The sequence below is a fragment of the Marmota monax genome, unplaced genomic scaffold (assembly GCF_021218885.2).
Source record: "Marmota monax isolate L192 unplaced genomic scaffold, Marmota_monax_Labrador192_F-V1.1 WCK01_AAM20220418_F8-fsc00168, whole genome shotgun sequence".
In the NCBI taxonomy this organism is placed as follows: Eukaryota; Metazoa; Chordata; class Mammalia; order Rodentia; family Sciuridae; genus Marmota; species Marmota monax.
Window position 1 is genome coordinate 3,293,037 of NW_026692492.1, and position 25,711 is coordinate 3,318,747.

The 25,711-nt window shown below is 54.6% G+C and overlaps 3 protein-coding genes across 8 annotated transcripts in view; 2 read left to right on the forward strand and 1 right to left on the reverse strand.

Annotated features, from left to right (window-relative positions):
- Dhrsx (dehydrogenase/reductase X-linked) overlaps positions 1–1,796 on the forward strand; it is a 35,608-nt gene extending 33,812 nt beyond the window's left edge. For both annotated transcript variants that reach the window (XM_046443427.2, XM_058579073.1), the window contains exon 7: positions 1,431–1,796. In XM_046443427.2, the coding sequence (XP_046299383.1) occupies positions 1,431–1,634 (204 nt within the window). In that variant the 3' untranslated portion in view covers positions 1,635–1,796. The remainder of the gene's footprint in view (positions 1–1,430) is intronic.
- A 125-nt stretch (positions 1,797–1,921) lies between these two features.
- LOC124092099 (splicing factor 3A subunit 2-like) lies at positions 1,922–12,218 on the forward strand. Of its 5 annotated transcripts, none has more exons than XM_058579068.1 (4): positions 1,922–3,630; positions 5,211–5,292; positions 5,519–7,243; positions 7,374–12,218. In XM_058579068.1, exon 4 carries the CDS (start codon positions 7,457–7,459, stop codon positions 8,648–8,650), a length of 1,194 nt encoding a protein of 397 aa, XP_058435051.1. In that variant the 5' UTR covers positions 1,922–3,630; positions 5,211–5,292; positions 5,519–7,243; positions 7,374–7,456; the 3' UTR covers positions 8,651–12,218. The 5 variants fall into 5 exon arrangements, with proteins under 5 accessions (XP_058435051.1, XP_058435053.1, XP_058435054.1 ...); XM_058579070.1 differs by having other exon boundaries at positions 5,519–5,883; positions 6,490–12,218; XM_058579071.1 differs by having other exon boundaries at positions 5,519–5,883; positions 6,951–12,218.
- A 3,247-nt stretch (positions 12,219–15,465) lies between these two features.
- Positions 15,466–24,254, reverse strand: LOC131424154 (uncharacterized). The gene is made up of 6 exons (XM_058579084.1): positions 23,681–24,254; positions 23,422–23,540; positions 18,111–18,231; positions 17,356–17,406; positions 16,267–16,365; positions 15,466–15,605 (listed from the first exon to the last, which is right to left on the reverse strand). The coding sequence occupies exons 1-6, from the start codon at positions 24,252–24,254 to the stop codon at positions 15,466–15,468; spliced, it is 1,104 nt and encodes a 367-aa protein (XP_058435067.1).
- Between the last annotated feature and the right edge of the window lie 1,457 nt (positions 24,255–25,711).

Genomic DNA, 25,711 nt, shown 5'->3' on the forward strand with positions numbered 1-25,711 from the left:
TAGAGGTGCTGGACTCAGTGCCTGGGTTAGGTGTGAGGTGTCCCCTAAAAGCTCATGTGTCAGAAAATGCAAGAACATTCAGAGTTGAAATGACTGGGATGTGAGAGGTGTGACCTAGACAGTGGATTAATCCACTTGGATGGATTAACCGGGTGGTGACTATGGGCAGGTGGGGTGTGGCCAGAGGAGGTGGGTCACTGGGCTGTGTCTTTGGGGTTTATATTTTGTGGTGAGGGCTGCACCCTCATGAGTGAGCACCTCCCAGAGCCCCGTCTCCCAACACCAGCACTTTGGGGTCAGGATTCCACATGGGAATTTGGGGGGACCCACACACATTCGGCCAGTCACACCAGAGCTTGGGGTACTTGCCCTGTGGTGAGCGTATCCACGTCTGGGAGGCACGAGGAGAGGCTCCAAAGCTGCTCATTTGGGGTCCTCTGGACGTTGCCCTAAGAGTCTCTTCCTGATCCTCTTCTTCTCGATCAATATCTTTTATTATAGAACCAGAACAATAAGCTCAGGGCTCCATTGACTTCCATGACTCTTCCTAGAAATTCACAAAACCCAAGGAAAATATTCGTCTAAATTGGAAGCCATTCATCAGGAGCCCATGTGACCAGGGGTCCCTGGTGATTGGCATTGTACGTGGGGACAGTCAAGGAAAAGTGAGGCTCAGTGCTCCCCGTGCACAGTCACCAATTGCAGGACTGGGGCTTGATGGGGACACAGAATGCGAGTCTCATCCTCGGTCCTGGGGAGGCGGGTCCACTCTGCGTCAGTTTCAGCACCGTCGATTGCGGGCGAGTGCAGTGTGCGGAGACGTGTCCAGAGCAGGGTGAGGGAATTCCAGATGCAGGAACGGGTTGCTCCAGTGCCCACTGACCCCCTCGAGCTGTGGTGGAGGGACGTGGGGGACAGTGTCACCTCGCGGGAAACCCCATCCGATCTCCACACTGAAGTCTGCAGGGTTTTCCAAGGCTCAGTCCATAGTGGCCGACTCCATGGCTCTGGCCCAAGGGGAGGCAGAACAAGATGGCGGCAGGGCCTGGAGGAGGAGAGCAGCTCAGGACAGGGCACCAGGGGGCAGAGAGAGCTCTGTCACCAGGGACAGGACAGAGACCCCAAAGGCACAGCCCAGGGACCCCCTCCTCCAGCCACACCCCACCTGCTGCAGTCACCACCCAGTGAGTCCATCCAAGTGGATTAATCCACTGAGTAGGTTACACTGTTATAACCCACTGTTCTTACCACCTCCTCCATCCCACCCTACCTCTTGTGATATAACCTATGCCACTTCTGAAAGCAGGAGGAGGGAGCTCCGGCCCTGGTGACCACGTTCTGGTGACTCCAGAGCTCTGCGTGGGTCCCAGCAACCCCATATCCTCTCCCCTGGACACTGACTTCTCCGCCATCTTCCCTCCTGCCCACAGACACCTGAGGAAGGAGCGTGGACCACCGTCTACGCGGCGGTCACCCCGGACCTGGAAGGAGTTGGTGGCCGCTACTTGTACAACGAGAAGGAGGCCAGGTCCCTGCAGGTCACCTACGACCAGAAGCTGCAGCAACAGCTGTGGGCCACAAGCTGTCAGCTGACCGGCCTCCCCGACGGGAGCCCCGGCGCCATCTTGAGATAGCTGTGGCCCTGGGGCTCTGCGGCCCGGCTTTGTAGGATCTCCGCCACCCAAAGGGACACTGGAGGTGACCACTCGTTGGTGGTCCTCAGCCTTAAGTCCTGGGATGCCCAAGTGCCAAATTGTCACGGGTGCCACGGGTCATTAAATCCTTCCACCTCCGTGTGCAGTTGTGCGTGCTTGGCCCACGGGGACCGAGGACTGGTTTTGAGGACCCAGTGACGACACTCCTTTAAGGGGACCGTGTGCCGCCTGCAACCTGGTGGTGTGGCGGGGACTCTGTGTCCCTTCTCCAAGTCACCAGGTCACACTCCAAGATAATCTCCTGGAATCAGGGGTCTCAGATGTGGAGGGAGGTGACATCCCCTTCAGGATGACGGACGCGTCTCATGGGGCCACCTCACCATCTGGTCAACCTCCTTCGACCGAGGCTCGGGCCACGGGTACCATGGGACCCTGAGACCAGTCCCATGGAGGACGTGAGCTGGCCAAGTGGGCATTCGGGAGAACTGGGGACAGGGACAGGGTCTGGCTGGTGTCACCAGGGAATTCCACGGGGAAGGGATGAGTACAGGGCTGGGATGGTGTCAGGATGCGATTAGTAGGACAGGAATGCACAGGGTCTGGTTGGGGTCACCTTGGGATTCTGTGGGACAGGTCAAGGACGGGCCAGGAGAAGGTCACTGTGGGATTCTCTGGGACAGGTCATGCAGGGGGGGTGCCTGGCTGCCCATTCACCATGCAGGATGCACAGGTGGCCGCCCCTGGTGGACCTGTCTCATCATAGAGGTCATCTGGGAGCATGTCCACCCCACTCTCCTGGTAGCACCTTCAGGTCTTGGACTGTCCCTCAGTCTGTGCTTCTAGAATAATGATCACCATGTCCAGTGCCCAGCTGAGCCCTAGATGTTTGTCCCTCGGTGTCTGCGCTGACCCACGCCTGCTGGACATTCCTCCTGAACCTACAGGTGCTGCCCGTTGTCCCTCCAGGATCCTGAATCCTGCTCTCCATGTCCTGGGACTAAGCACCTGGTGGGATTTTCATTCCAAAGGATCGCTCACGAAATGACCGGTAGCCCCGAGAAGAAATGTCCCTGTCCTGGTCCCCAGAATGGTGACCCTCTTGGCAACAGGATCTCTGCAGCCATGGTCAAGAATTCCGAGATGAGAAGGTCACTCTGGAGTCCTCCCAAAGGTGCCCCATGTCATCACCAGAATCAACCAGAATCGTCACTACAGAAGAGGAGGAGGACCCCGTGTGGACAGAGGCAGAGACTGGAGTGAGGGGCCACCAGCCCAGGGCCACCTGGAGCCCAGGAGCTGGACAGGCAGGAGGAGCTCCCTGGAGCCTGATGCTTCTAGAAGCCACTTGGTGGCTGGGAACAATCCTCAGTAGAGATTCCCTCCTTTTGGGATGGGAACTAGGTTCCTGCATCCCATCGTGGAAATGCCCGAGAGGCGTCCACTAGGGCCCCATGGACCTCCCGCGAGGCTGCACCCTGGTTAGAGGTCAGTGGCTGTGGCTCAGCTTCCCGTCTGTCCCCTTGAGTGACAGGTCCCATGGAGGTCCCAACCTTGAGTCAGCTCTGCTCACATCCAGCGCCCGGGCTCCAACCTGGTGCTGGGGACGTGCGTCTTGCACTAATGGTTCATATTTGCTTTGTCCGCTCTGACCTGGAGGCATGGGCGACACTCGGCCTCGATGTCTGCAGGTGACCCGTGGGGAGGGCAGACCTCGCGGAAGTTCATGCGTTGCAAAGCTCTGAAGATGGGCAGGGTTGAGTCAGAGGACCCTGCCACCGAGACCTGTCCCAAGCCACAGGGAGCTGCCCTCCGACACGTGGCACCTTGCACAGGAAGCCCACCCCTGGGAATGGTGCTCTCCAAGGTCACCCCAGTCTATCCTCCTCTTCCTACCCGCTTGGACGGAAAAGATGCAGAAGTGTTGCGCTCCAAGGTGCTGCGTGAGACGGTGTCACAGTGCCATTAGGTCACGCAGGTGCTCATCCGTCGTGTGTTCTAGAAGAGCAGGGGACATCTGTATGCTGGGGACAGTTGTAGTTTTGAAAGATGGATGATCCGTTCGACAGACAGATGGTAGAGAGATTGATGGAGATGATGGGTGGAGGTAGAAAGATGGTAGATTGACACGTGGTTGATTGATTGATTGATTGATACTGAAACCGGTGATGGAAAGATGATACCTAGCCAGGTACATGGACAGATATAGATGGTGGGTACAGAGGTCAGATAGCTTGGGGACAGGGAGTGGGGTAGAAAATAGAAATATATCGGCAAAGATAGTAACGTAAAGACGTATCTATGGGTAGGTACAGATGGATAGATGAGATAGGATGATCGATAGATGGTAGGTCGGTGGAAGAGAGAGGTCATAGGTAGATGGACGTTCACATGATAGATAGATGATTGATAGATGATTGACAGACATGTCCAATGGATAGACACATGGCAGAGAGTGAGATAGGAAGGAGAGGAACAGGCAGGGAGAGAGATGGATACCCACCAAGTAGACGTGGGTGGAGACGAAGAGAGATGATAGAGAGATGATGGGTCGAGAGTGGACAGGTGAAAAGTTGGTCAGCTAAACAGGTAGGTCCATAACAGTTTAGACGGGTGTTTGAGAGAAAGGTACTTGGATTGACATGTGTAGGTAGTAGGTCAGATAGGGTGGGAGATACCTACCGGATGATAGAAAAATGGTAGATCTATCAATAGGTGGTTGATTGACTAGATGGATGGACTACGTAGATATATGGATAGAGATGGATGGAGGAGAGACAGGTGAATGATACAGATTGATAGATGATTGATTGATTGGTGGATATGTGATAAATTTATGATGGATGCATGGATGAGCGGATGGATGAGTGCGTAGGTGGGTGGATGGATGGATGGATGGATGGACGGGCGGATGGATGGTTGGGTGGATGGATGGATGGATGGATGGGTGGATGGATGGACGGGCGGATGGATGGGTGGATGGATGGATGGATGGATGGATGGACAGGTGGATGAATGGTTGGATGGATGGATGGATGGATGGGTGGGTGGATGGATGGATGGGTGGATGGGTGGGTGGGTGGATGGAAAGATGGTGGATGGATGGGTGGGTGGATGGGTGGATGGATGGATAGACAGGTGGATGGATAGGTGGATGGATGGATGGATGGGTGGACGGATGGATGGGTGGATGGATGGGTGGGTGGGTGGATGGACGGATGGATGGATGGATGGATGGACGGGCAGATGGATGGATGGATGGACAGGTGGATGGATAGGTGGACGGATGGATGGATGGGTGGATGGATGGATGGGTGGATGGATGGGTGGGTGGATGGACGGGTGGATGGATGGGTGGGTGGATGGATGGATGGATGGATGGATGGACGGGTGGATTGATGGGTGGGTGGATGGAAAGATGGTGGATGGGTAGATGCATGGGTAGATGGATGGACGGGTGGATGGGTGGGTGGGTGGATGGATGGATGGGTGGATAGATAGATAGATGAATGATAGGTACACAGATGTCAGAGAGAGATTTCACAGGTCATTTTTCAGGTATTTATGGGCTGATAGTGTCCACTGCAGTGCCCACCTCTGTCACTGAACCACCAAACAGCCTCAGACCAGAATCAAAGAAGTGAGTATAGTGTGTTCTGCCCAAAATAACTACATTTACAAAAAGAAGGGCCCCACATTCAGCCCACAGAACCAGCTTGTGGAGCCCGGGGTCAGCCCTTGGCCCTGCAGGGAGAAACCAACCCTCATCCCGGGCGGAGAGTCGACCCTCAGAGACTCCCCTCACCCAGCGTAGGACGGGGGACAGGGGGACCTGAGGGGAGGCTGTCTCTGTTCTTCCCTTGCAGATCACCAAGATGCTTGGGATTCTGTCATGAAGCCGGGAGACACATGAGGTGCCCCTGGATTCCCTGGGACATTCACTGAAGATGTCCACCTCCTCTCTGTGCTGGGCACAGCAGCGACCACCATGGAGAGGACTTCACTGGAGTCGCCGGAGAGAGAACCAGAGAACATTCTTCACCCGCTGCCCAGGAGGCCCACGTGGACAGTAACCATCTGGAGACCCTTCACAGCAGAGCCCCGGGCTCAACAATGAGTGTGACATGGCCGTGGGACAGCATCAAGAGAGGACACCAGGCACGGAGAAGCCTTAGGTATGGGGTGACCAGCCCTCCCTCATCCCAGCTGGACCCGCCATGCGATGGCACAGGTGAGACCCAATGGGATCAGTCCACAGGGACATTGCTGGGACTCTAGCCACCCTTATGTCCTGCCTCCTACACTCCTCCTGGGGACAGGTTTCCAAGTGGACACGGGAGAGATGGCCCCGTTAGATGACTCGGGCTTGTTCCAACAGATTAGTGTCCATGATGGCATGTACCAGTTTCCTGTGGTCCCCATAAATCATGGCCACCAACCGAGTGGCTCAAAATAGCAGAATTTCATCCTGCCCCATCCTGGAGGGCAGAAGTGGAAATCCAGATGTCCCTGCATGGGCTCCAGGGAGGCTCCTCCTGCCTGTCCAGCTCCTGGGCTCCAGGTGGCCCTGGGCTGGTGGCCCCTCACTGCAGTCTCTGCCTCCGTCTCCACGTGGCCCCTTCTCTGTGTCTGTGTCCCCTCCTCTGTCCCTTGGGAGGACACGGCCATTGCATGAGGGCCACCTGACCCAGGAGGAGCCTATCTTAGGACCATTCACTAATGACCGCTGCAGAGACCGTGTTTCCACACAAGGTCCCACTCACAGATTTTGGGGATCTCCATGCCGTGGCGCCATATTGGTTTAATACTCTGCTGCTACCATCTTGGAATTCCTTAGCTCGAACTTGCCCTGCGGAGTCAGTAGCGGTCTCTGCTCATGTCCCCGTCCTTCGTTAAGGAAAGGGAGCAAGCCTGCAGCTAGTAGGACATGTTGGTCACCGTCAGCATGTCCCTACGAAGCCGTTGGTGTGGTTATGGCCATCATTACGTCTGAAGATGTACCCCAACATCGATGGGTTTCGTCTGCTCCCTTGGGGATCCTCTGATGGTGACTGATGTTCCTCAGCAGTCAGTGTTTGTTGAGAGCTTCCTCTGTGGTCCTCTAGTTTAGCTGACCACCACTGCCCGCTCCGTACAGCCGTGTCTGGCCCCTCTCATTAGGAGCACTTCAAAATCCAGGTCACTCAGAGGATCTGCTGAGCCCTGGAGCCCAGACAAACGTGTTTCTGGACTATAGTGGCTTCTAGATTCTTCCAAGGTTGAGGCTCCATCTTCCGTATAACATCTCTCAACAACCAGGACAGGGCACTGAAATCGAGAACCCAGGATTCTAGCAAGACGTGCAATCTCTGCACATTGGCACGTCCTTGGCTCCAGGTCACGGTGCCCACGTGCCGGTCGGTTTAACCATCACAAAAGGCGTCCAGATGCACAGTGTTGATGGGGCAGCAGCTCGTCTCCCGGCTACACCCACGTTCCCGTTGCCCAGTGAAGACTGACCTTGGACAGAAGCGATTCCCAGGCTGCGGAGATGGACGCGGAGAACAACTTAAATGTCCTTCGACTCTGAGGGAAAAGTCATGGATTGCTGGGTGAGTGGAGCCAGTTCCAGGGCGCGGCTGATTCCTGGGGATTGTGGGTTTCAGTCTCCATCTGATGTTAGAGGAGGAAGCAGGCTCGGCGCCCAGCAGGACTGACATGTTGATTTCCCCGATTCCACAGGCCGACCCAGGATCCTGTGGGCACGAGCAAAGTGGTCTTCCATTAGTTTCTGGTAACATCAGTGGGTTCTTTCAGGTCCAGCAATGGATGGACCATCTCATTCATGTGCCCACCCATCACCTATCAATGTGTGTATCCGTTCATCCATCCCCACCCATCTTTCCATCCATCTTTCCATCTATCTACCCATCCACCCATCCACCCACTCACCCATCCATGCACCCACCCATCCACCCATCCACCCATCCATCCATCCACCCATCCATCCACCCATCCATCCATTCATCCACCCATCCATCCATCCATCCACCCATCCATCCATCCATCCATTCATCCACCCATCCATCCATCCATCCACCCATCCATCCATCCATCCATCCACCCATCCATCCATCCACCCATCCACCCATCCACCCATCCATCCATCCATCCACCCATCCATCCATCCATCCACCCATCCATCCATCCACCCATCCATCCACCCACCCATCCATCCATCCACCCATCCACCCATCCACCCGTCCATCCACCCATCCATCCATCCATCCACCCATCCATCCATCCATCCACCCATCCATCCATCCATCCACCCACCCATCCATCCATCCATCCATCCATTCATCCACCCATCCATCCACCAGTCCATCCATCCACCCACCCACCCATCCATCCATCCATCCACCCATCCACCCATCCATCCATCCATCCACCCATCCATCCATCCATCCATCCATCCATCCATCCATCCATCCACCAGTCCATCCATCCACCCATCCACCCACCCACCCATCCATCCATCCACCCATCCACCCATCCACCCATCCACCCATCCATCCATCCATCCACCCATCCACCCATCCACCCATCCATCCATCCATCCATCCATCCACCCATCCACCCACCCACCCATCCATCCATCCACCCACCCATCCACCCATCCATCCATCCATCCACCCATCCATCCATCCACCCATCCACCAGTCCATCCATCCATCCACACACCCATCCATCCACCCACCCATCCATCCACCCACCCATCCACCCATCCATCCATCCATCCACCCATCCATCCATCCACCCATCCATCCACCCACCCATCCACCCATCCATCCATCCATCCACCCATCCATCCATCCACCCATCCATCCATCCACCCATCCACCAGTCCATCCATCCACCCATCCATCCACCCATCCACCCTCTCTGGACACCAGCTCCACGTGGAGGTCATCGTTCTCACGGCCTCATGGGGCGGACATCTGCCATCTTGGGTGTGAGGAAACGCAGCCCATGAGGGGTGTGGCTCTTCCGATGTCCTTCCAGGACGTGGCTGGGGCTCCTTCCTCCAGGGAGGGACCCCTGGGGCCAGGCTGGTGGAGTGTCCAATTTTGCATGAATGGAGCAAAGAAGCCACCAGATCCCTGTGTCCCATTGGTCACCCATCAAGTGACACTCCCAAAACAGACCCCGTGTGTCCCCAGGCTTTCTGGGAGGTCAGGAGGCCCGGATTGCAAACTGGAGGCCAGCCTCAGCTCCATAGGGAGGCCCTATGGAGCAACTTCGCGAGACCCTGACTCAAAATTTTTAAAATAAATAAATAAATAAGAAGGGCTGGGGATGTGGCTCAGTGGTTAGGGATCCTGGGTTCAATTCTTGGTCCCCAAAAATAAATGATGCTGCCTTACACCCCGGGGAGAAGTTGTCCCGTGTCGGGGAATTTGCAGGCCTCTTTGCCTGCCCGCTGCAGAGAAGGGGTCACCTTCATGATAGTCGATAAAGACTCCAAAGGTCAGAGTGTGCCACACCCCCAGTGCCTGTCCGTGAGACCACAGGTTCCTTGTGGGGCCACACACATGTTCCCATTCTCGGTGACCCTGCAGGTCCAACGGGAAGCTCCTGAGCGGCCAGGCCGACTGCCCACCAGGTGACTGGCCTCGTCAGGTACACAGGGGGACGCACGGAGGTCACAGGACCTCCTCGGCGTCTCCGTGCCCAGGGATGTTGCTGTCCACCAGGGGACCTGGAGCCAAGCCCCCGTGGCTGCTGGGGACGAATAATCCCAGATGCTTTCCTGCTAGGAAGCGGGACCTTCCCCTTTCCCTGGGGTGGCCTCACAGTCGCTCAGGTTGCAGACTTGAATACAAATGGCGTTTTCTTTCCATTTGACCTTTGGCTTTCAAAGGCAGCTGCCTGCAGGACCTCACGCTGGGCTCTTGCAAAAGCCCCAAAGTCCCTGCAAAACCCAGCTCCCAGCTCTGAAGGAAGGATCTTTGTCAAGAGCCACTTTCAAAATGCAAAGCAACGGATCCAGCCGCGTCCCAACATTTTATTTTTTCTGCCTGTTTTGGAAATTCTTTCCGTGGGGGGAAAAGAGAATATTTCGTTTTCTCCAAGTGACGAAGGCAATCAGTCCCTGAGAATCTAAGCCCTCCCAGGAGACAACAGGAATTGCCGGAGTCAGTCATAAAACCAAAACCGTTGTGCAGGATTAAAGGAGCCCCAGCCGTCGCCCAAGACACAGCGTTTCCTTTTGGCTGAGCCTGGGGCGCTGGGGACCGCGCTGCGTGACCGGGATCCGTAACCAAACAGAGGCCAGGGCAGGCACGCGGGGGCCGGCTCTCCTGTCTGTGAGGGTTATGGCAGGTGTCCCTGGCTACGGCCGGTGACCTCTCATGCTCAGCTTGGGCCTCGGGGGCTGGGGGCGCTCTGGGGTGGGCTGTGCTGTGCGCTGCAGGAGGTGGAGCAGCCTCTCTGGGCCCCACACACCAGGAGCCAGGAGCAGCCCCACCCAGGGTGTGAGAGCCCCCTGGACAGACAGGATGGGTAGATGACACAGAGATAAATGGACAGACAGAATTGGTAGATGGCAGATAGATAGATAGACAGGTGGATAGATAGGTAGACAGGATGGATAGATGATAGAAGATAGATAGATGACAGATAGATGATTGACAGGTAGATAGACAGAATGGGTCGATGACAGAGAGATAGATGGACAGCCAGAATTGATAGATGACAGACCCCGATTAGTGGATTAATCCACTTCAGCTGGGTGGTTCCTGATTTTCTTGTACTGACCCCACAAACCAGGAGTGGGGGACACCCCGTCTCTCTGTTTGCTCTCTTCGTCTCTCGTCTCTCCGTCTTATCTCTGTCACCATCTCCCCGTGCCTGCGTCTCTCACATCTCTCCTCCTCTCGTCTCTCATCTCTGTCTCTGTCTCACCCCCCCACACCCACTAGCTCAGGGCTGGAGGGTGGTCAGGGGACCCTCTCCTGCAGGACTCCTCCCCTGGAGGTGACGTTGCAGCCACAGGAGGAGCGCACACCCCAGGAACGCCCTGTCCTCATCCCCGGCCGCCCTGAGGCTGCAGCCCCCAGCACTCAGTGTGAACCTCACCCACTACCACCCACTCGGGTGCTCCCTGCTCCCCGTGGTGCCCGAGGCTCCGTCCCATGGACACAGTGAATTTAAAAGGCTCAGGCTCCACTGGGCGTGGTACCTGCCTGTCATCCTAGAAGCTCAGGAGGCTGAGGCAGGAGGCTCGCATGTTCAAAGCCAGCCTCCGCCAAAGCGAGGCCCTGAGCAGCTCAGGGAGACCCTGTGTCTCAATAAAATGCAAAACAGGCTGGGGACGGGGCTCAGGGGTCGAGGGCCCCTGAGTTCAGTCCCTGGGACCAAAAAAAAAGGGGGGGGCTCAGCCTCCGGACTCGGGGAGAGGACAAGAATGGCCTCTGCCCTGGAGCCTCCACAGGGGACCTGGCTGCGATTGCTGGATTTTAGCTCAGTAGGTCCCACTGCAGACTTCGTTCCCTTGGTCCCCACAGCCTTGAGGAGCCCAGACAGCTAGACAGGGCCCCGCCTGCGCCCGCGGCCCGGGTGCCAACCGCGATGTCAATGTAAGTGACAACGTCGAGAGGGAGGGAAAAAGGTGAGAAAAGAAAAAAAAAAAAAAGAGACTTTTCCATAAAATTGAGTGAAATGCTGCAATTTAGGTGAAGCTGCTGCGGAGGGGAGAAATGGCACCTGTGGACTTGAAAGTGTGTCACCAACTCCCCTGCGTGTGCGTCACCCTCATCTCTGCAGGATCTGGTTGGAAAGGGACCCCGGGGTGGGCTGTGGGGGGTTCCTGGCCTCCTTTCTGAGCCTCCACCTCGGGGTCCGGGGAGCAGACACTCCCTCCATGTCACGGATGCCGTCTCAAGGTGACCTTTGAAGCTGAGGACGTTTGTAAAATGTCAAGGTCCCTCGGGAGGTGACGCAGGGTGGGAGGTCACAGTGCGGCCTCAGGGCCAAAGGGACCCCGAGGTTGTGGTCATGCTGGGCTCAGAGGTGGAGACTCAGGGTGACGTGGAGACCGTTTGGTGCTGGACCTTGGGGTTTCGGGGGGATCCTCCCCACCTCCTGTTTGTGCATCAAAGATTAAAGGCCACTCGATGGCTCCGTTGTCTGCACCAGGGTCTCAGGACCTGGTCGCTGTGGACGCTTGGGGCTGGTGGGGGCTGGGTGCTGTAGGATGGGGAGCCACTCCCTGAGCTGTGCCCGCTGGCCGCCAGGACCTGCCACCAGAGTTCCTGCAGATGGGGACGTATGTCCTCCAAGGGACAGGGCACTGTCACAGATTGATAAGTGATGGAGAGAGATGACAGGCAGGAGACGGGCAGACGGATTAGACGGCAGACAGAGAGATAGATGAATGGGTGGTTGGGGGGACAGATGGGTGGACGGATAGATGGACAGGTGGATGCGTGGGTGGATGGGTGGGTGGATGGATGGGAGGATGGATGGATGGGTGGATGGGTGGATAGATGGATGGATGGGTGGATGGAGGGATGGATGGGTGGATGGAGGTATGGAGGGATGGAGGGGTGGGTGGATGGGTGGATGGGTGGACGGATAGATGGACAGGTGGAGGTGGACAGATGGATGGATGGATGGGTGGATGGATGGATGGATGGATGGGTGGATGGACAGATAGATGGGAGGATGGATGGATGGGTGGATGGGTGGATGGATGGGAGGATGGATGGACAGGTGGAGGTGGACAGATGGATGGACAGATAGGTGGACTGATGGGTGGATGGATGGACGGATGGATGGACAGATGGATGGATGGATTCATGCATCTATCAATAGATATCAAAGGTCTCTTTGTCCCCGGCCACATCAACACAAAGACCTAGCAGTGCCATGACTGTAAAATGGGCAGTGACCAGCTGCTTTGGACAGACTCTGGGCAGAGTAGACCCCAAGGGACCCTGTCAATCAAACACCGGGTCTTAATTTTATGCTGTAAACATCTCAAGGTGCCTCTGGGCGCGTGAGAGTGGGTGCCTCTGGGTGGGTCCACACAGGACGGTGCACCTGTCCCCAGTGTCCTCCGTGGGCTGACCGTGTGGACGTGTATCCAGCAGGTCTGGGAACGCCAGGTGCCTGGGCGGATGCCTGCGTTGGAGAGCGTGTGGGCATCCCGGGTGCCCACGTGTCCTCCGTGCACACACGCGCTCCTGTCTGGTGCTTGGTGAGTGTCCGCCACCCTGCTCAAGAGGGACCCGGGAAATCAGCGCCTGGGTCTGGGTGACCGCAGCCTGCAAGATTTCTTGGTGAGGTCCGTGGGGCCAATCGAGGGGCGTGCAGTTGGCGAGGTCACAGGATGTGATTTGGACCCCACCCGCGAAGACTTCTGGTACCCAGATTGACCAATGGCTCACAGGGAGCAGGAGTCGGATGGCGAGGCTGGTCTTGGAGATGGACATGTGCCTCGAGAGGGCTCCAGGGGTCACAGGGGACGGGTCCTTGTAGGTGACAGAGGATGGAAGCTGGTCCTCCAGGACTATATCCTGTCCCCGGCTCCTCTCTCTCTCACTCCCTCTGTCCCTCCATATCTCTGGAATCATGTAACCAGCTCCGATGACACTCGGTCACAGAGAGGGGACGTGATCTTGCCACACTCCCGGAGATCGCAGGAGCCTTGATTCAGCCACCGGGGTCCTCACGGCGGGGGCTGAATTCTTCCTGGGCACGGGTCTTGGTAAAGGCCGACGTTTCAAATACCGTTTTTATAAAGTGGACCGACCTGAGCTCACGATTTAAGAATATAAATACATATTTACTCACATCTAGACACCTATTCTACTGATATATTTATGTATTTTACTAATATGCATTTCATATGTGTACCTATGTTTTGCATGCATGTTGATGTATGTATGTATTATTGTGTTGTAATATATGTATTTTAGTAAATAGACAAAAGTGATACATATTAGTAAATCCAGTATCTGTCAGTATATATGTTTTTGGTCTTAGTGCATATTTTATATACAGGACAGTGTGCATATATGTGTATCTATCACCTATCCATCTGTCCAATCTTTCTATCTACCTATCGTCTATCCAGCCTGTCTATCTATCATTTATCTATCGTCTATCCATCCTGTCTATCTATCATTTATGTATCATCTATCCATCCTGGCTATCTATCATCTGTCTATCCATCTATCTGTCATCTACCAGTTCTACCATCTATCTATCTTCTATCATCTAACCATCCTGCCTATCTATCTATCTATCTATGTATCTATCTATCTGCCATCTACCCATCCTGTCTGTCCAGGTGGCTCTCACACCCTGGGTGGGGCTGCTCCTGGCTCCTGGTGTGTGGGGCCCAGAGAGGCTGCTCCACTTCCTGCAGCGCACAGCACAGCCCACCCCAGAGAGCCCCAGCCCCAGAGGCCCCCAGTGCAGGGGAGACCTGCAGGACAGAGTCTCTGTCCTTCATCTGTCCACCCAGCTGTCATCTGTCTGTCTGTCTATCTATCTATGCCATCCTTCAGATGCCCATTATGGTCCCCCAGTTGGACCAGACCCTTGGGCATATGATCCACTCCTCCTCCTCGGACGCTGGGTCGGAACAGCCCCTTGTCCATGCACAGGCCTGTGCGTCTCCAAATGACCTTGAGATGACCTTCACGTCGGCTTCATGACCCTTATTTTTTGCAAAAACAGCAGCTGACCCTGACGGACGACCTGTTCCCTCTCCCAGCTCCCGGGGAACACTGCCCGGGCTCCCAACGGTCACCAGCCACGTTTACTGTCCCAGCTGAGCGCTGGGTCTAAGCCGCAGACGCCGTGAACCCACTTTGATAGGTTATTTGCAGATTCCTGATCACGAACTTACCTGCTCATTTATATTCACTCTTGAAAAAAGTCTGTGCACGCTCAGTCAGGATCCGTCTTTTCTCTCCAGATATTTTAGATCCTCGATGGGAACCATTTGTGCATGTGGAGTCTGCAGCTGCGGAGGTTGATTCAAGTCCCAGAGGCCATTGCCAGACGGAGCACCGTCATCTTTGGGCTTTTAGAAATGGAAATGTGAGTAAGGAAACTTCTGTACTCTTTAAAGTACCCGGCCTTGGGTATCTAGTGACAGTAATGAAAATGGAATGTGTTCAGGGCCTCCTTTGCTCTGTTGCTTAGGACGTTTCTAAGTTGCTGAGGCTGGCCTCCCATATGGCGGTCCTCCTGCCTCAGCCTCCCAAGCTGCTGGGATTTCCGGATGATGCCAACATGCGCAGCTCTTTTGAATTTTTTGAGGAGCCGCCATACTGTTTTCCATGTACCAACTAAAATTCCCACTGGCATCTCCAAAAGGGCTTCTTTCCCCCACATCATCACCCACACCGGCCATTTTGATAGAGGCCATTCTCACTGGAGACAGGTGGTGTCTCATTGAGGTTTGGCTTTTCCATTTCTCTGATGGTCAGTGATGATGGGCATTATTTGATAAGCCTGCTGGCCACTTCTAGCTTCTTTCAACAAGTGCCCACTTAGGTCTGCCGCCCACTTTTTAATCAGGATATATATAGAGAGAGTATGGAGCTGTTTCTGATGTTTGTTGGTTTTGTGGAGGATGCACCCGCGACAGAGTCCCAGCAAGAAATGGAGATGGGGTCCCGTGCGCTGGCGGGCATGGGGCTCCGTCTCCTTCCATCCTTCTATATTCCAAACCAGCCAGGTGACGGCATGGCCTTGAACCGCACGCAGGGGCTCAAAAAGCAGCCTCTGTCCAGAAATCCTGCGTCTGCACAGCTCAGCCTCCCGCCGGAGGCTCTGTCTCTGCAGGTTGAGCATCTGGTGCCTGAGCTCCGACACCCACGTGCACCACCACGGACCCGTAGGGTGTGGGCGGGAGTCGCTGAGTGGCAGGTTCCCGCCCACAGCTCTGCTCATCTTTAGCGGGTGCCATCCAAGCTCTAAAGTCCCCAAGTGGTCCTCAGGAGACACCAAGCTTTGATTAAAGGGGACCTAGTTGGATGGAGAGGGTCACTGGGGAGTGCTCTTGGGGACTATATCCTGTCCCTGGCTCCACTCTCTCCCCTCTGCCCCCTGGTGCCCTGTCCTGAGCTGCTCTCCTCCTCCAGGCCCTGCCGCCATCTTGTTCTGCTCCCCTTGGGCCAGAGCCATGGAGTCGGCCACCAGGGACTGGACCTTGGATACCGCGAGTCCCCAAATGAACCAGGAGGTAAGTCAAGGCAGGTGGGAGGTGGCTGGAGGAGGGGGTCACCGGGCTGTGCCTTTGGGGACAATATCTTCTTGTCCTTGGATTCTCCTTCTTGCCTCCTGGGGCCATGTCCTTATCTCTGACGTGGACCCAGTCACCTCCGGGAAGCCCACCTCTGGACCTTGCTCCCTTGGGTTCCAAGCCCTCCGTCCGTGGGCCCTTGGGAGACACCCCAGTTTGAGCATCTACCCTTGGCTCCAGGGTCCAGTGGGCATCGCGTCTCTGGTGGACTCAAGGGGATCCCCGAAAACATCCAGAGGGGGAGAGATTGGAGCCAGGAGGCGATGCAGAGCGAGGAAGGGAATCTGGGGCTCGGGGAAAGCACCTCACCTCCTTCCTGGGTCCCGTTGACCATCCTCTGCCTCCGGCCGCCATCTTGCTTCTTGGCTTGGCCACGACGCTTGGAGCTGCCCACCCTGTGGCCGTCGCCTGGTGAATGGGAGTCAGAGGGTCATCAGAACCAAGACCCCCGCCCTGGGCGCTGTGGATTGCAAAATGTGTCCCTGGAATTGCAGATCGAGTGACAACCGTGGTGTGTCATTGGGGAGCAGGAGGGGGGAGATGAGGGCAGAGCAGTGGTCTTCAATGGCCCAGCAGAGCGTCCAACCTCCGAGGGGCCAGCTGGGAGGAACCGGAGCCCGTCCTCCAAAGGCTGTTGGTCCACGTCTCCTCCCAAGGCGTTCCGTCCGTCCTTCTTCACCCAGAACCCAAACACGTCACCAGTGATGAGTCATGGCGTAGCCAAGTCCCCACCCGAGTGTCCCCCGATGGACTTCAGTCCTGTGCGTTTCTACGAATTTTTTTTTTATACAAAGGACGAATCCTGGGGCTCAATATGGCGGAGGGTGACTGATCAGGGGGAGCTGGTTGGAGCAGATGGCGCCCAACATGAATCCCGATGGCAAGGGACATCACAGGTCTTCGGCGGAGTAGCCGCTGCTTCCCAGAGAAATCCATGACATGGCGGAGAGGAAGTTGGGGGCAGAGACTGTGCTGGAAATGGACGTTGTATTATCATTCAAGGATGATGACACCAACAGGTTCGATAGCCACCATCGCACGATGATAATAATAAGATTGTCCTCCCCAGCCCTGGAGGGCGGAGGCTGGACCAGGGTCCCCGGCTGAGCTCCCTGCATGGTGTCCAGGGGGCTCCTGCTGCCTGTCCAGCTCCTGGGCTCCAGGTGGCCCTGGGCTGGTGGCCCCTCACTCCAGTCTCTGCCTCCGTCTCCACGGGGCTCCTCCTCTGGGTCTGTGTCCCCTCCTCTGTCTCTGGGGAGGACACGGCCATGGCACAAGGGCCCCCTGCCCCAGGAGGAGCCCATCTCAGGACCCTGCACTGACCACCTCTGCAGAGACCCTGTTCCCACACCAGGTCCCACTCACAGGTGCTGGGGTCCAGCTGTGGACAGGACCCACCTCTTACCATGGTGTCCAGCTCTTTGTGTCCAGGACGGGTCAGTGTGGAGCCTGTTGGAGGGATCGTACACATTGGTGGGCTCCAAAAGCCACCTGTGGGTACCAGGGGACGCTGACCGTGCCTTTGTTCAGCATTCGACGGTGGCTGCTGCTTCTCACAAGGGACCTTGCTTAATGACGCACCGTCAGCTTCCGCGGGTGGCTGTTTGCTGGCATCTGGTCAAGTCCTGGGCTCCGCAGATGCTGGGGAGGAGGCTGCCCAGTGTTGGTGGAGCCTCCGTCCTCCGGGCCCCCTAGATGATGAGCAATCCTGCCGCCCATCGCAATGGCCGTCCCTTGGGTGGCTTTGAGTCACAGGGCCACCTGATGCCACCTCACGGAAGAGCTGAGCCACCATCTTCTTACGAAGCATGACATGGTGCAGGAGTCAGGAGAACAGAGGGGACAGCCACTGGGAACTTTGAAGCAGAGTAGTACCCAGCAGAGAGAGGACAGGAGGCTCTGGACCTTACCTGACGACACTGCCCCCCCCCCAGCTCAGCTCATTCTCTGGGGGACAGAGCCAGGGAGGGAGCAGGGTCGCCCCGTGATGGGTAATCGCGTGGGAAAGTCAGGAATCCTGCAGGTGACAGAAGCAGTTCACCCTGGAGGTGACCGCCTCTGTGTCCCACGGGTCAGCACCCGGGCTGCTGCCAGGGCTCCTTCCCCCCTCCCGCTGCTGTCCCCAACTCTAGAGACTTTCAGTGTGAAGTCACGAGCCTTTGCTCGGAGCCGAGCTGCTGGTGACAGGCGTAGATCTCTGTCGCTGCAGTAAGTGACGTTTCCACTGCAGAATGGCTGGCGACCTGTGCCAGGCTGGGGTGACTCAATGTCAGTCTACCCAGAGTTGGGAAGCGAATCATCACCATCACCATCGTCATCACCATCACCACCATTGTCACAATCACTGTCACCATTATCACCATCAACACCACCGTCACCATCATCATCACCATCACCATCACCACCATCACCTCCATCACCATCATCACCTCCATTACCAGCATCACCTCCGTCACCTCCATCACCATCGCCTCCATCACCACCATCACCACCATTACCTCCATCACCATCACCTCCATCATCACCATCACCACCATCACCTCCATCATCACCATCACCACTATCACTTCCATCACCTCCATCACCTCCATCACCATCACCTGTGTCACCATCACCTCCATCACCTCCATCACCACCATCATCACCATCACCACCATCACCTCCATCATCACCATCACCACTATCACTTCCATCACCTCCATCACCTCCATCACCATCACCTGTGTCACCATCACCTCCATCATCATCATCATCACCATCACCTCCATCACCACCATCATCTCCTTCACCACCATCACCACCATCTTCATCACCATCATCACCATCATTACCTCCATCACCACCATCACCTCCATCACCTCCATTACCTCCATCACCATCACCTCCATCACCACCATCATCATCATCACCACCATTACCTCCATCACCATCACCACCATCACCTCCATCATCACCATCACCACTATCACTTCCATCACCTCCATCACCATCACCTGTGTCACCATCACCTCCATCACCATCATCATCACCATCACCTCCATCACCACCATCATCTCCTTCACCACCATCTTCATCACCATCATCACCATCATTACCTCCATCACCACCATCACCACCATCACCTCCATCACCTCCATTACCTCCATTACCACCATTACCTCCATCACTATCACCACCATCACCTCCATCATCACCACCATCACCTCCATCACCACCATCACCACCATCACCTCCATCACCACCATCACCTCCATTACCACCATTACCTCCATCACTATCACCACCATCACCTCCATCACCTCCATCATCACCACCATCACCTCCATCACCACCATCACCATCACCATCATCACCTCCATCACCTCCATCACCACCATCATCTCCATTACCACCTACCATCACCTCCATCACCACCATCTTCATCACCATTGTCACCACCATCACCACCATCACCTCCATCACTATCACCTCCATCACCACCATCACCATCAGATCAGTCCATTTCATGAGATGCTCACCATGCTCTGTACCAGGGGAAAGGAAGGGGTCAAAGGTCCTCAGACGGGTAGTCAGATGCCGCCGACGTCATGTGACATGACAGGAAAGACCTTGACTAAGGGAAGGGAGCCCGTCCTCCTGATGCACAGGAGGGGGAGAAACAAACCAGGCAAGAAACCGAACTGCACGCCGACTCTTCCTTCCGCTTCTCCGTTGCACCTTGAGATGATTTTTTCCTGAGCACTTTCTTGACAGATTCGTCCTCCATGCCCCAAAAAAACCTAGATTGTTATTCTTGGGTTTTTATAATGAGTTATTGGGACACGAGGACACTGCCAGGTCCTTAGCCCAGGTCTTTGAGTTTTGTTCTGAAAACAAACTTATTCCAAACCCTCAGGCAGACATACGGCCGTGAGCGTCCGAGACTCATGGCAGAACCCACCTTCTGAGGACCTTCTGGTGACCTAGATGCCACACGTCCCTCGAAGTCCTTCAGGGATGTTGGAGAGGGCTCATGGCTTCACGAGTCTCCACGTTCCCTTTTCTTTCCCCCAAAGACACGTCTACACCCTCAACTTGTGCGCCTGGGGACCACTCCATTATTTTGGAAATGGTCCTCCGAGTGGCCCAGGCTGGACGTCCACCTGGAAGAATGAGGAACATCCTAATTGACCAGTTTCTGGAGCAATATCGTGGGTGGTGGACGAAGCGGTCACATGCACATGGGCATGTTCTGCGCTTGCTGTCAGCTGGACACTGGACGCTGGACACTGGATGGGAGGACACGCACTTGACCCCGTGAATCTCCTTTAGGAAACTCGTCCATGCTTCTCTGACTTAGTGGACACTGGGTGGCTCACCAGAATCCAGCCACCGTGACTAATGGACCGGTCAGCCAGGCTGGCCTTTGGAGAGGATTGCTGTGTCTCTCCGTGACTAGTGACCCCAAGCATGGAGTCGGGAAGAAAAGTGGTCCCAGTGCTGGGTGTCCCCGTGTCCTGTTGGGTCCCTTCCAGCTCGGGAATTGGCGTTTTCCACATTTTCCCCCCAAAATCTTCTTAACCATATTTTGATGGACACGGGATGTCCCATCCTCCTTCCTAGCTGGGATGCCGTCTCTTAAAATAGAGTTCCATTTTGTCCACAAGGGCGTCACCTGACCGTCTGCTGCTTGAACGTCTCCATCTTCTCAAACCCGGACCCACATTGCACATGGCGGTTGCAGACCCTGAGCATCTCTCCGGATACATCGGGTCGGATTTTTTTTTTTAGAAATTTAAGTAAATTTTCAAAACAACTAGGAATGGGTGTTTTCTAGAGAGTCGCACTCAATTTTCCTTTTGCTGGAATCAGACCAACCACTGAATCCTGGGAAGGATCCTAAGACCCAAGGGAGGGTCCTGGGGGTCCCCGCTGTGAGCTACACAGTGCAGGAGGGTCACCCCCTCTTCCATTCCCAAGGCCAAGAGGGGTCAGCACCCTTTTCTTCTTCTTGGCGGAGCCAGCCTCCAGCCCCCCCCCTCCCCGTCCGGGGCACACTCAGTCTCCCCGCGATCGTTTATTTTGGGATAAGAAGATTTTCCCCAAAGCTAAAATAAGCCCTTTGCAAAGCATCAAGAGAAACCCGATAGAAGGAATGATTGACAGGTGGCCGCCTGTCAGATTCTGGCAGCTGGAGAGCATCTGTGCGATTGCTGTTGACTTTCCACCCATTTCTTTCCAATCCCTTTAGACGTGGGGAGTGTGTGGATTCGTGTCAGAGCTGAGGTCCCCGGAGTGCAGGAACCTGGTGACCGCTCAAGCCTTAGCTAGAGCCGCCCGACCTGCGCAGCCTCAGAAATGCACACAGACAAATATACGCACGACATACACTTGGGCTCTTGTATCTATATATGTTTGCTTTATATATGCAAATATTTGCTTTGCACCTGCACCTGAGTTCTGCCTCTATATTGCATCTAGCATTGCCTGTGGGTGAAACCTAACAATCTACATGTCGGAAACAAGGAAAAATTCCCGAGCGAAATATTAACAGTAATTACATTCCCCAAACGGGGGAATATATATATATTGAAATTGTCTCGGTAAATATATAAACAAATATCATAAATACGTGTATCGATCTAAATATATGTAAATATGGAGACTGGCATGTTCCTTCAATTACATGGGGACGTGCAGTCTCCGTGGGTGTTCAACGGATGTCCCATTGTGCCCTTGTGGGGAGACGCGCAGGAGCGTTTTGCTGGTTGACCCTCGGGCCACCTTAGTTCTTGCTCTATCCAGTTCCCGGGGGGAGCCTCTTAGTGGTGGCACCGTCTGAAATGGGATCCTTTAAAAGCCGCATCTCTCTCCCTTTTCCGAGACCCAGAGGAAAGTCACTTCCTCTGAGGACCTGCTCGTCCTCTTTGTTCACGTCCATTTAACCATTTGCATGGATTGGGTCCCCCAGGGTCTCCTGTGCTGAAGACTTTGAACCCCATCCCATGCTGCCATGTCCAGAGCTGGGCGTTGGGGAAGGGATTGGATCCAGAGGTCTCTGGGCTCATCAGTGGATTAATCCATTAGTAACTGAATTGTCCACCCGGAAGGGGGGAAAACGGCACAAGATGGGACCGACTTGGAGGGAGTGGGTCCTTGGTGGCTTATCATTGGGGACTATACCTTGTCCCTGGCTCTATCCTTGCTCTTCCTTATTCCTGACCGCCATGAGCTGAGAACTCTCCTCCGCCATAGTCTCCCCACCATGATGTCCTACTTGACCAAACGTTCAAAACCATGGCGCCAAGTGACCATGGAACCAAACTTCTGAAACTCTGAACCCTAATGAATCTTTCCTCCTGTAAGTTGATTTCCTCAGGGATTTTGTTACAGTGGTGAAAAGCTCACGAATACATCATTTACATTCCAATTCTCACAATATACAAAGATGGCGGCTGTTGGTGATTCTGGTCACTGAGAGGGCATCAGATCATGGTGGACGACGTCCCAACTGCTCAAATCCCTCATTTATCGCTCCTTTTCCCTCAAGACAAGTCAGAATCTGTGTTTTGTGCTGACGTTGCTGGATGCTGACTCCTCGGTTTTGAAATTTTAGCCGACTTTGCTTTTCCTTACCCGACTCACCTTCTTTCACGATTTCCCTGACGTCCGTGACTCTGGGGTGTCCCTGTTCCGTGGTTTTCCCGAAGCTCGGTTATACCAATGGATTCCTCGCTGATTTCCCTTCTTCTAGCAACTCCCTATTGGAATCCAGTTTGTGCAGAGGCGTGATCTTTCCCTTCTCTGTGCCCCACACACTCTGTCACTGCCTACAAGCCAACATCCTTGGGGGTGCACGTTCAAGGTCTTCTATCCTCAGATTTCCCCATATGGCTCATCCGCCACGATGAGTGATTGTTTTGTGACCACTCTGGAGTCCGTGTTGTTCCTTAAACAAGACTGTCATGAATGACGATTGTCCCATGCTTCCAATATCCCTTATACGTGACAAACTAATTTCTGCCCGCTACTTGCAAAAATACTGAACTCATCCCCTGTCCCACTCACATTCCACCTCACTTCACTGTTATCACCAAACTGTCTGAGTAGGGGACGTGTTTCGATGCGGGTCACAGGATGTCAAATGGAGCCCTAGTCTTCTGAGTTTCTGATCTCAGGCTCGTCTCCCTTCCTAGGTGCCCAGGGTCCTTCTTCATGGAGCGGGAGTTCTGTTAACTTGCCCATATATATGTGTCCTTGTCCTTCCAGGTTGGGGAAGCCCTTGATATCGCACCATGCATGTGTGGCGAGTGGATGTGTGCACAAAGGGATGGATGAAGAGGTGGGGAATGGATGGATGTGAGGGTATCTGGATGGATGAACGGATGGAGAGTGAGACGGGTGGGTGGGTGGCTGCAGGAGTCCATGGGTAGATAGTTGGATGGGCAGGTTGAAGGATGATAAATGGAAGAATGGATGATGGACGGATGGATAGTCAGGTGGGTAGAGAGATGGATGGGTGGATGGGTGGGTGGATGAATGGTCAGATTGACAGATGATTAAATAAACGGGTGGATGCATGGATGGATGAATGGAAGGATGGATGGATGGATGATGGATGGGCAGATGGATGAGTAGATGGACAGGTGACTGAATGAATAGAAAAATGGATGAACAGATGGACAGGTAGATGGAAAATTACACAGATGAGCGGATGCATGGGTGGATGGATGGATGGGTGGGTGGATAGATGGGTGGATGGGTGGATGGATGGATGGGTGGATGGTGGATGGGTGGATGGTGGATGGATAGATGGATGGGTGGATGGTGGATGGTGGATGGGTGGATGGATGGATGGATAGATGGGTGGATGGTGGATGTATGGTGGATGGATGGATGGATGGATGGGTGGATGGATGGATGGGAGATGGATGGATGGAAGGATGGATGGGTGGATAGGTGGATGGGTGGATGGGTGGATGGATAGATGGGTGGATGATGGATGGATGGATGGGTGGATGGATGGATGGATAGATGGATGGATGGTGGATGTATGGTGGATGGATGGATGGATGGGTGGATGGGTGGATGGATGGATGGATGGGTGGATAGATGGATGGATGGTGGATGTATGGTGGATGGATGGATGGATGGGTGGATGGGTGGATGGATGGATGGGTGGATGGATGGATGGGAGATGGATGGATGGAAGGATGGATGGGAGGATGGGTGGATGGGTGGATGGATGGATAGATGGGTGGATGGGTGGGTGGATGGGTGGATGGGTGGATGGATGGATGGTTGGTTGATTCATTCATATGGTGAAAGTCTTCCTTCCTGGACTTCCCAAACTTCCCTGCCTGCCTTTCCGCTATCAGACACCATGCCCTGAACCAACCCCTTACCATTTCATGGGGCAGGTTGGGGTATTCATTGGCCTGAACAATTATTTATTTGAGAAGGTGGAGTCCTGGGCTGTCTTGGTGGATCATAGCTGCCAGTTGGGTGTTCTTCCCTCACTCAAGTTTGGGGTTCAAGTTCAAGTGTTGTTAGGAACACGCAGTGAGACCTCAGCAAGTCTCCCAACCCACCCAGCCCTGAGTCAGAGCCACTCAGCGCCTGGGGTTTCCTGTGTATCTCTACAGGAACCAGGCGTGACATCAGCTGTATTATAAGAAAGCTTTCAAATTTGGTTCGGTAAGAGATACATATATATCTCCATGTCCGATCTAATCATTGACAATCACTTTTAATTTCCTTGTTTGGAGGAAATTTAGAAGTTAATTAAGAATCTGGACTTTTTCCGAGGGTATCTTCCCAGCTCTGCTGGATCCCACTCTTCCTGGCATCCGAGCTGAGTCTCTCTGATGCCCACCACGCCATTGCAAAAGCCACTGTTTTAAAAATTGGTCCACGAGGCCAACTGAGTGCTTTAGGGTACGGGTGGCCACAGCAGAGACGGACCATTAGAATTCTCATCATCTCTCCCAGAAAGGGGAAGAAAGAACGGCATTCCTACGCTCACACTCGGCGAGGACAAGTTCCTCCAAAGGAAATAGACCCCTCGTGGGAAACGAAGACGAGAAGAGACCACGTCCAGTTCTCGTTTCTGGTGAGTTTATTCCCAAGGAAACAGAGAATGGCGGGAAGGCAAAGGCGTGGGCAGGAACTGGGCGTCAAGGAGGAGGGGTGCACCAGAAGCGTTTGCAGGAAGGCCATCTCGACGATGTCCCTCAGGAAGTCCCCTCCTCACTTTTAGTTGTTTCTGAGCTGCAGCTGGAACTGCACCAGCCAGAGGGCAAACGTCCCTCGGATCAGCGTCTTTGGGAAATGGAGGACAGCAGGGAAAGCACCTTGTACGGCTCGTGGTTCTCTGAGAACAGACGCCCAGGGGACAACTGATCCACCATGTGGGTCTGTGTTCCCAAGGATGAGGATGATTGTTATAATGGCGGCAGTGCTGATGTGAGGAAGATGGTGAAGACTGGGATATGATCCAGATGATGATGATGGTGGTGATGATGGTGGTGATGGTGTTGGTGGTGGTGATGGTGGTGGTCATCATGATGGTGGTGATGGTGGTGGTGATGGTGGTGATGATGGTGGTGATGATGGTGTTGGTGGTGGTGATGGTGGTGGTCATCATGATGGTGGTGATGATGGTGGTGATGGTGGTGATGATGGTGATGGTGATGCTGGTGATGGTGGTGATGATGATGTTGGTGGTGATGGTGGTGGTGGTGATGATGGTGGTGATAACGGTGGTGATGATGAT